Here is a 10,987-nt window from a genome sequence, read left to right on the forward strand (position 1 = left end):
AGTATGACGGATGAGCCAGCCATCACTGCGCTCGACCATATTTTAGGGAGCCCAATGACCCGGCCCACCACGCCGCCACAAGTCTGGACATTTTAGTGAGCATGACTACTCAAAACACTAGACCACGTCAAAGCTACTCACAATTGCCATCTGATAGTTATAGTATTCACATTTTACATAAGAATGCATGCGGCAATTAATACAAAAAACCGCTACGCTTTCATATTTCTAAAATTAATCAATTAAATCAAGAAAGCAATGAGAAAATAAAATTATAACGTTGTATGCTAATAAACTAATTATTTACTTGATATGTTGTCATCTATGAATTCGTCTATCCTGTAATAGGCTTTCTTACATAAAAATTGTTTAATATAAGATTTGAATTGCCTCTCTGTCAGATTTAATGCAGATTCCGGCAGTTTATTATAAAATAGCATGCCAAATTACATATTGTTTATAATGTATTTAGTAATTAATAATAATAATAATAATAAACTCTTTATTGCGCACAGTAGAGATGTATACAAGGAGTATTTATACAGAATGTGCATATACGAAAGGCGGCCTTATCGCTAAAAGCAATCCCTTACAGACAACCTGGTTACACAACAAAATTAAGTAAATAGGTAATGTTATTTTATTTAATTAAATACAGTAAACGAGTGAAAGTGAATTTATTTTTTACTTCTTGGCGTTTTAAATGGTTCAAACATAATTTATTACTATTTTTCTCTGCCAATAAACATATCACGGTCACACGGACAAAGTCGCGGGTAAAACAAATATTATATAGTACGAAAAGGGAATATTTTGGCCATTTTAGTGGAATTCATTTAGTTAAACGACTTATCATTTATATAATTTAATTTTTTAGCAAGTAATTGTACTAAATTGTGTTTGTGTAATGTGCATAGAAATCTGGTATTCGTAATTTTCAGTGTTTCCATGAGGATTCCAAGGATTCTAGAGATATCTCTAGACAATTTAGAGAATCCTTAATATTTTAATTTCCCCACAACATATACATATTTATGTAAACCTATGTACCTGTGCCTACTGCAGATAGACCTCAAAATATGTTTAACACCATTACTGTATTGTAGTTGTTGAGAAGTGCTTGTGTGTGTGTGTAAATTTAATTAATTTACGTCATGGTAGATACACGGAATATTGTATTGTTTACTTGTTTTGTTCTCAGTAAGTAGCTTTATTTTTTTTTAATTTAATAAATAGATAGATACAATTTATTGTTTCCTCCAAAAGATTACAATAGCAAACTTATTATAAATATAAATAATTACAAGAAATAATCACAATGAGAAAACAACGGGCGACCTTATCGCTAAGAGCGATCTCTTGCAGGCAACATTTGGATGGAGATTAGATATGTAATGGTAACCTGGCCTGCGTTAACAGTATACCTTTACCGTTACCGTCCTGGCGGGGGACCAGTGAGGAATGATAGGTGAGAATGAAAAGGCAGTTCATTTAGTCCATCGTGCCATGGCACGTAATCCCAGGAGGGATTACGTGGAGGGGTCAACCTGACAGGGTATATTGCTAGCAATGGGAGTCCGTATTATTATTAATTCACATACATTGTAATAACATTTATCAATTAAGAATTTTTTTAATTTATATTTAAATACATTAGTTGGTGCATCCTTTATAGATTTTGGTATTTTATTATAGATTTTTGGTGCCATACATAATATACTATCGTGCATAAGTTTTGTACTAGATTTTTTTAGATATAACTTATCATTATCACGTCGATTGCGTTTAACAATTTCTGAAAGTCGTGGAAATAAATTCTTATTAGTTTTAACAAATACACACACTTCAAATATGTACAATGAAGGTACTGTCAATATATTATATTGTTTGAAATACGGCATACAACTATCAGTATTTTTAAGATTAAACATGGCTCTTATGCACCTTTTTTGAGCTTTAAATACAAATTCTTTCTTCGTTGAATTTCCCCAAAATATTATGCCATACCGTAAATTTGAAGCCGTAATACCATGATACGCTGTAATGAGTTACATACATAAAGGAAAAAAATATTTTTAATGTAGTCTATGCATAATACCTAGATAGTTCATAAGCATAGAGAAATATTTATAGGATTTATATACCGGCAGCACACCTACAATGCCTCTGGTGTTGTGGGTAATTATGGGCAGCGGTAGTCACTTACCATCAGGTGAGCCGCATGCTCGTTTGCCCCCTGCGTTGTAAAAAAAAAAAAAAAGGATTATTATAGGTAAATACGAGAGTCAAACCTTGTTGAAATAATAAATCCGAATGTGAGTTTTGTTTGTTTTGTTTACTTTCAAATATTCACAAAATAATGTTGGCAGTCTTATGTATACACTTAATAGTAGTGGAATTAAACAAAATAATTCTAAACGAGTCATCAGGGGGAAAGGGATTTGTTAGCAATGGAGTTTACAGCCCGATTGCTAGCAATATGCCTGATTAGGTCGACCTCCACGCGGTTCCCCCTGGAAACCATCGTGAACAATTCTTGTTGAATTCGTCACGATGGGCTAACTGACTTACTTCATCCTCACCTATCATCCTTCACCGGTGCCCCGCCGGTGTATACCGATAGCGCGGCTGGGGTTACCATTCCATTATCATTTATTAAAAAGAAAAATCGAGTAATCATAAATAATTGTTGTGTTATTATAATTGTTTTATATTTTTAAAAGTTTTAGGTTGTAAAGGACAAAGGGACCCGTCTTTTCCGATATCGAAAAGCAGTTTCAGACCAATATTGCGGACTGCAATCAGCGGTAAGTGATGTAACAATTAGGTATAATTAGTACATTTTTTATTTTTTTTACAACTCAGAATGGCAAACAAGCTGACGGCCCACCTGATGGAAAGTGGTAACTGTCGCCTGTAGACATGAGCAGTACCGTGGACATAACAGAGTATACTGTTTCGCCCATGATACCCCCCATACGTTGCCATTTCTGAGGACTCAGGTGTTATTCTTCTGTACCCAGTAAATTCACGCCATATCTCACCCTTCAAATCGAAACACAGCCATGCAAACACAACTGTTCTCTTACAAGTTTCTATTTTTTATTTCTAATTATGATTTTATAAAATACAGATGGTAAAAAAGCATACAGCCCGTCTGATGGTAAACGGTCACCGTAGCCTATGGACGCCTGCAACACTAATGATGTCACGTTCATTATCCTGACGTTGAAGAAATTTTAATAAGCCCTTTTTGAAGGACTTATTCATAAATGAAATAGAATGGCATTCCCGCGTACTCTTCATTCCCGGTTCATGCTGAAGGGAATCCTTTTTTTTATGGTTTGCCGTACAGTATTTAAGGCATCCCGTCCTCGCTATTGGATACGGGTGACGGAATGCCTATACAGGGTATATGGTGGGCGCAGTTTAAACGCAATATTTAAGAAGCATTAGGAAGGTATGCTGAAGGGAATCAATGAAGTGTGAAAGACGATACTAGTAAGTGAGGAGGGAAGGGGATGGTTAATAATTAGGACTAACAGCTTCATTGTTAGTAAAATACCTTATCAGGTCAACCTACACGCGATTCCCCCTGGAAACCATCGTGGTTAATTCTTGTGGAATCGTCACGATGGGCTAACTGACTTGCTTTCATCTTCACCTATCATCCCTCATTGGTGCTTCGCCTGCGTATACTGATAGCGTAGGCGAGGTTACCATGTCATCTACACTCGATAAAAAAACTAGTAGGTAAGAAAGAACTATGCAATCAGGCCAGCGCTCTTCATGAATTCGCCAGGAATTATCACGATGGTTTCCAAGGAAACCGCGAGGAGGTCGTCCTGATAGGTTTATAGTTTTTTTTTATGGTTGAAAATGGAATGGGAACCTCGCCTGCGCTTACGGGATACGCTGGCGGAGCACCAGTAAAGGGTGATAGATGAGAATGAAAACAGGCCAGTTAGCCCATCATGATGAATTCATCAGGAATTAACCATGATAGTTTCCAGGGGGAACCGCGAGGAGGTCGACCTGGTTGGGTATATTGCTAGCAATGGAATTCTCAGTCTCCATTACTAACAATCCCTTTCCTCCCGATAGGTTTACAGTTAGTAATTGGGTTTGAGACTAGTATCCTTATTTGAAGAGATAAAATAAAGTCTTAATAGAGTCCATAAATTCTAAATAATGTTCCTCATGACTGTGGTAATATAATAAAATATGTTTTATTTTTATTTCATTTCAGTACCAAAAGGCAGATCCGTTTCTCTGGACGACATCATTATTAGACATTTCAGGTAAGATATATAATATTTATAATTAAAATTTAATATTTTATTTTATTATAAAACCGATTTTAATTGCGACAAAAATACTCAGTATAAACCGAAATATCAGCGAAGTTTTCGATAAAAAAATCAAACATTATATCTTTAACTTACGCTAACACACAAACAACAGTGGCTTCATTTACGATAAAATTAAATGTAAAAATATTGCAAAAAGGATTATTAAAATTGTTTTTTTTTTTTAATGGATGATAATGGAATGATGACCCCGCCTGTGCTATCGGTATACACTAGCGGGGCACCAGTGAGAGATGATTGGTGAAGATGAATAGGCAGGTCAGTTAGCCCATCGTGACGAATTCAACGATAAATTAGTTACGATGGTTTCCAGGGGGAACCGCGTGGAGCTCGACCTGGTAGGGTATATTGATAGCAATGAGGACTAACCTCCCCATTACCAACAATCCCTTCCTTCCCCCCTATTAAAATTGGTTAGGAATTATTTTTTACATTGTGTATTTACGTAACTATATAACACACACAAATAAAAGTGGAGATCTTTTATTTGTGTGTGAAAAATTAAGCCATTTATATGGCTGGCCAGGATTTGTACGTCATAGAATGAAATTAATGCCAAATTACTTACCTAGAAATTAATATAATGCATTATAGTTCCAATTCATACAGGAATAAATTGCTGAAACACTTTGTACAATGATTTAGTAACAAGTAACTATATTACTATATATATTTTAATATTTATTAGTTTAATTCACTTATAATCGTATTTTCTGATATTGCTCACAACTCAGGTTACATGTATATTTCTATAACTAATAACGCAACTTTGAAAATATTTGTAGTCTAGTGTTATTTAATTCATTACAATTGTTACTTCATTGTCTCGCACTGTATAATTATGTTCAAGCAAATGCTGTGAATACCTATAATAGGCGTGTGCATTAATATTGTATTGTATTTAATGTTTGTTATATGTGTTATAATGCAATATGCTGTTGGTGTTCCTTTAAATAAATAAATAAGTCATAACATTTAAGTTGTACAAAACAAAACGACAGATTGACAATGGATGTAATTTTTTGACCGTCAAAACGAAGAATATTACGAGATACGATTATTAAGAATTTTACGAGATTTCTGTAGTGATAACTCAAGATTTTATCTACAAATAAAAAACAATAAATTCTACCGTGAATATAAAAATGTGTATATATGTATATATATGTATTTATGTGTGTAAGTTTTTACTTATGTATTAATGTTATATTATTATTCATGTACTTTTATTATTTACATATATAGGTATATAGAGTTGTTTTTATTGTATTATATATTCAATTTTTTTACTGGGTATTATTTAGTTTATCTTTAATTGCACGGTTATTACCCTTATACATTATATAGTTTTCTTTCAGCTTGACTTTAAGACGTAAGAGATGGCTTGACTGTAAGAGATCCCTTTATGGGATAAGTCCGCCATTGTATATTAAATCATTTATCAGTGTTCAATTTAAATTATGTACAATAAAGATTTTAAAATACAATACAATATTAATGTGGAAGAAAATAAAGCTTACAAAAAAAAATAAATTAAATAATAAAAGTTACGGTATAAGAAAAAAAAAAAGTCATGCACATAAGAAAATACCGTCGAATTGAAAACCTTTTTGATTTATGAAATCTTCTAAAAATTGTTCCTTTTCTGTCCAGAATTTTATAAAGAAATCTTGCAAAGCACTTTTTTAAATAGTTATTTGGATTTATTCGCAGCTCTAACAGTTCAGACAGTACTGCGTATCGAATTAAGGCCATTACAAGATTGCTCTCGGATCCTAGTTTCGATCCTCGGCGACCGACAGTCCTGTACGCGCATGGGTATGTTAATTTCTCTTCTCTCGTTATTCTCATCTTATATTTTACGAAATGTTTAGTATAAGACTAGCTAATAAGCTGTTAAAGTACAATAGTATAAGGATCCTAACGATAATAACGCCAGGATTATCACGAGTGTGTTGTTGATAATACACAAAAAAATTTCATGCCAAAAAATCCATATAAGAATGTGAAAAATGCATGTATGGATTAAGGTCTTGATGTGCAACTGTGATTCGTTGGCAAGTATGCGTATGAGTCTACTGGGAACGGCTTATCCAAAGCCAGGGGACTACAGATATCTTAAACCGCGGGATATCGTTAAGGTAACACAAAGGATCTATGAAATGATGGTATAAGGCAGGGAGAAGCACAAAAGATCCGTATGGGTCGACGTGCAACAGCTTAGCTGACCCCATATGCGAATTTAGGATAAGATAAGGTCTTGGGTATTTGATTCTCTCTACTAATCTCTTTAAGAATCCGATGTAAATATGTATATGATATAGATATATGAGCATAAAGCATAAAGATTTTCTCGTCTTCAGAATTGATGGTAGATTCTTGTCAGTTTGAGATTTAAAGGATTCCTTAGATTACATAGATAGTGCCTCGAGCCTCAAAAATGGATCAACCTTTTGTCAGCTAATTATAGTGTTCGATAATGTAAGATTGTTACGTTCCTTTAAAAATTCTCAAAATAAAAGTCCCATATCTGCTACTTCTGAGAACTAAAGTGAGTGTTTACAATGTAACATTAAGAAAATACCGCATCTTGTGCTGAAAATTTGCGCTGTAGCTCTTCGGCTGCAGCATAACGGTGAGCGGGGACCATTTCGATAAACATTGCGTAACACTTTCACCTGCTATACATGTTATTTTACTCTGTATGAACCTTTTTTTATAGTGTTCGACCGAAACAGGTTTTACAGCCGAAACCGAAACCGAACTTTCGGTCTTGGTCTCAGCTTCGGCTGAAGCCGAAACTTACTGAAACATATTTAAAATTTCTCTTCTATACTGAAATTTAGTGTATTTTTACACAATTATTTACACAAACACACAGATAGTTAAAGGGTAATAATAAACACTAATTAAAATATGTAACAAATATGTCATATATATGTATTTGTATGTAAAAACATGTTAAAATTATGACTTACTCGAAAATTTACTCGTTTTTTTTTAAGTTTACTTATGGAAGTAAACTTATAAGAAACAACTTTCACTTAGACACACATACAACACAAACACACACACAGAGTTTTGGCGCGGCCGAAAGTTTGGGCAAATTTTTGGCCGAAACCGAAACTAAGGCCAAAAGTAGAATTTCTAGCCGAAACCGAAACCGAAAGTTCGGTCGGACACTACTTTTTTATAAGTGTAACAATGTATGCTGAATAAATTATTATTTATTTATTAAATTACAGATACATTGAGTTGACAGAGGATGATAGTGTGCTGACAATTGTAAAGGCATACAGGCAGAACGGTAGATACAACATCCTGATTTTGGACTGGTCAAATCTAGCTTTTGGTTCTTATGTACTCGTGGCCCTGGATCTGAAGCCTGTTAGTAAGCATAACAACATGTATTATTCTATTACCAATTTTGTGTTTAGAGAGTAATATATTTTGATCGATGTTTACCATCTTAGTTGTATTTAGTATTAACATTGGAAATAAGCATACGGTCAGCTCGATGGTAAACGGTTACTGAAATCTACAGGGGTTTGCAATACTCATTACCAGAGGGAGACTTTGTACAAAAGTCGATTGCTTGAGTACCTCTGTCCCATTCGTGTTTCAACCGTGAAGTAGTTGTGTTTGCATGGCTGTGTTTCGGTTTGAAGGGTGGGATATGGCGTAAATTTACAGGGTATAGAGGAATAATATCTGAGTCCTCAGGAATGGCAACACATAGAGGGTATCATGGGCGAAACAGTATACTCTATTATGTCCATGGTATTGTAAAAGAGAATTTAAAAATATTGTCGCGAGCAATAATAAGCTGATCTTCGTAATAAGTAAAAAGATAATATCGTTTTCAGGCAGCTGTTGAAATAAGTAATGCTTTGGTGAAGCTCCTGAAGGAAGGGCTCAATGTAAAAGGGCTACATTTCGTAGGACATTCACTGGGCGTACATCTGTTGGGGGCGGTCGCTAGGAATTTATCCACGAGAGGATACGTCGTGCCAAGGTCAGTCTTTACAAATTCTGTCAAAGCAAATTGGAATATAAAACTGAAGAATTTAAGTTGAAAATTGTAGAATATTCGGCATAAAAATCTAACGAATTAGAGCAACGACAGATATTGTGATGTTTTTAAAGTAAAAAATGAGGAATTTGAATTCCAAGAGTTATTTTTTAATTGGGAAGTAGAAAAAGAAATAAAAGGTAAGAAAGGTACAGCTTTTATTATATTGCTCAATAAGCTAACATAGTAAAAAATTCGTTACAGACTTACAGGCTTGGACGCAGCTTACCCTGGCTTCTACCCACCGATCCTGTCAACTCCAGCGTCACCATCAGACGCATCCTTCGTAGATATGGTGCATACAGATGGCGGCGGGTATGGGGCACCGCAATCCTGTGGCCATGTGGATTTCTGGCCTAATGGCGGTACAGCTAAGCAACCTGGCTGTTTGCCCGCTACCTTACTTTTGACTTCCGAGGGTATGTAGATACGGGGTTATAGCGAAGTTATTTTAGCCAAATTAATGTGAGAAATAACATCAAGCTTGATAGTCTGCGGTTCTATTTTTAAAAAAATGACGTTCATACATCATCATTGTCATATGATGTTATTTTTTTTTTTTTTTTTTATACAACTTAGAATGGCAAACAAGCTAAAAGGCCCACCTGATGGAAAGTGGTAACCGTCGCCTATAGACATGAGCAGCACCATGAACATAACAGAGCACACCGTTTCGCTCATGATACCCCCTGCGTTGCCATTCCTGAGGACTCAGATGTTATTCCTCTGTACCCTGTAAATTCACGCCATATCCCACCCTTCAAACCGAAACACAGCTATGTAAACACAACTGCTTCACGGTTGAAACACGAATGGGACAGAGGTACCCATGCAATTATTATAACTGTTATTAATTATGATAACTGTCCAGTGCTGAATGTTGGCCTCTCTCATAAGAGGGATTATACAAACAGTTGCCACGCATGGCATGGTATAATGTTTTGAGAGGGACGCTGCTGCCCATCCTTTGACCATTCATTTTACCAGGGGGAAACTTTGTACAAAAGTCGATTGCTTGGGTACCTCTGTCCCATTCGTGTTTCTACCGTGAAGCAGTTGTGTTTGCATGGCTGTGTTTCAGTTTGAAAGGTGGGATATGGCGTGAATTTACAGGGTACAGAGGAATAACACCTGAGTCCTCAGGAATGGCAACGCATAGGGGGGTATCATGGGCGAGACGGTGTACTCAGATGTGTCCATGGTACTGCTCATGTCTATGGGCGACGGTTGCCACTTTCCATCCACTGAGGACTCAGGTGTTATTACTCTGTACCCTGTAAATTCACTGCCATATCCCATTCTTCAAACTGAAGCACAGCCATGCAAACACAACTGCTTCACGCTAGAAACATAAATGGGACAGAGGTGGCCAAGCAAACAACTTTTGTACAAAGTCTCCTATTGGTGAAACTTCCTACAAAATATGGTTATTTGCAGATTTGTGTAGCCACTGGTGGTCGTGGGAGTTTTGGTCTGAAGCAGTGGCTGGCGAGCAGTTTTTGGGGCGCAAATGTCAGTCTTACGATAGCTTCTTACGCGGACAATGCACTAACACACAGCTGGCTACATTGGGACCCAGTATAGATGTCAGGTAATTATTTCTTATCATCATCATATCAGCCGTTATTTGTCCACTGCTGGGCATAGGCCTCCCCATAGACCGCTATAAGGAACGGTCCTGAGCCACTTGCATCCACTCATTCTCAGTAATACATTTGAGATCGTCACTCCATCTAGCACCATGATTGTGTACCAGATTTCATTCTTTTTTTTTATACTACTTAGAATGGCAAACAAGCTGACGGCCCACCTGATGGAAAGTGGTAACCGTCGCCTATAGACATGAGCAGTACCATGGACATAACAGAGTATACTGTTTCGCCCATGATACCCCCCATGCGTTGCCATTCCTGAGAACTCAGGTGTTATTCCTCTGTACCCAGTAAATTCTAATCCGTTTAGTAGTTTTTGGGTGAAAAAGTAACAAATATACATTCATCCATCGTAACAAACTTTCGCATTTATTATAATAATAGAATTATGCACATAAAGATTCAGTCTATCGCCTACGAATACTAATGTAATACGTTATTTTGTTATTGAAATATTTATGTTTTATTTTCAGATTACGTGGAAATTTTTATCTTAGGACCGCAGCACAGAGACCGTACTCTTTGGGTGTGAGAGGGATAGACTGATATTAGCATACTTACGTAGTTATAACTTCTTACCATATGGAGGGGAAAGGGATTGTTAGTAACGGAGACTGAGAATCCCATTGCTAGCAATATACCTAACCAGGTCGACCTCCACGCGGTTCCCCCTGGAAACTATCATGGTTAATTTCTGATGAATTCATCATGATGGGCTAACTGGCTTGTTTTCATTTTCATCGATCACCCTTCACAGGTCCTGTCACAGGCCTCCAGGTCACAGGCCCTGCCAGCGTATACCATTAGCGCAGGCGGGGTTACCATTCTATTTTCACCCATCAAAAATTTGTTACCATAATATGTGTGATCGTTAATAATAAATTATTAGTTGA

General features: G+C 36.1%; 1 protein-coding gene across 1 annotated transcript; it reads left to right on the forward strand.

The window, feature by feature from the left end:
- Window positions 1-1,042: 1,042 nt before the first annotated feature.
- LOC113513842 (pancreatic lipase-related protein 2-like) lies at window positions 1,043-10,971 on the forward strand. The gene is made up of 9 exons (XM_052894940.1): window positions 1,043-1,200; window positions 2,724-2,807; window positions 4,250-4,301; window positions 6,084-6,188; window positions 7,616-7,757; window positions 8,237-8,385; window positions 8,647-8,861; window positions 9,880-10,033; window positions 10,568-10,971. Exons 1-9 carry the CDS (start codon window positions 1,155-1,157, stop codon window positions 10,638-10,640), a joined length of 1,020 nt encoding a protein of 339 aa, XP_052750900.1. The 5' UTR covers window positions 1,043-1,154; the 3' UTR covers window positions 10,641-10,971.
- Window positions 10,972-10,987: the final 16 nt, after the last annotated feature.

This window comes from Galleria mellonella, unplaced genomic scaffold, assembly GCF_026898425.1.
Source record: "Galleria mellonella isolate WM207_F2 unplaced genomic scaffold, CSIRO_AGI_GalMel_v1 utg257, whole genome shotgun sequence".
Lineage (NCBI taxonomy): Eukaryota > Metazoa > Arthropoda > Insecta > Lepidoptera > Pyralidae > Galleria > Galleria mellonella.

Bases quoted from the DNA above. Each gene is read 5' to 3' on its own strand.
- LOC113513842 (XM_052894940.1), top strand. From the start codon at position 1,155: ATGGTAGATACACGGAATATTGTATTGTTTACTTGTTTTGTTCTCA. The intron at 6,189-7,615 runs GTATGTTAATTT...ATTAAATTACAG, and splicing joins ACAGTCCTGTACGCGCATGG to ATACATTGAGTTGACAGAGG. The intron at 8,386-8,646 runs GTCAGTCTTTAC...AATTCGTTACAG, and splicing joins AGAGGATACGTCGTGCCAAG to ACTTACAGGCTTGGACGCAG.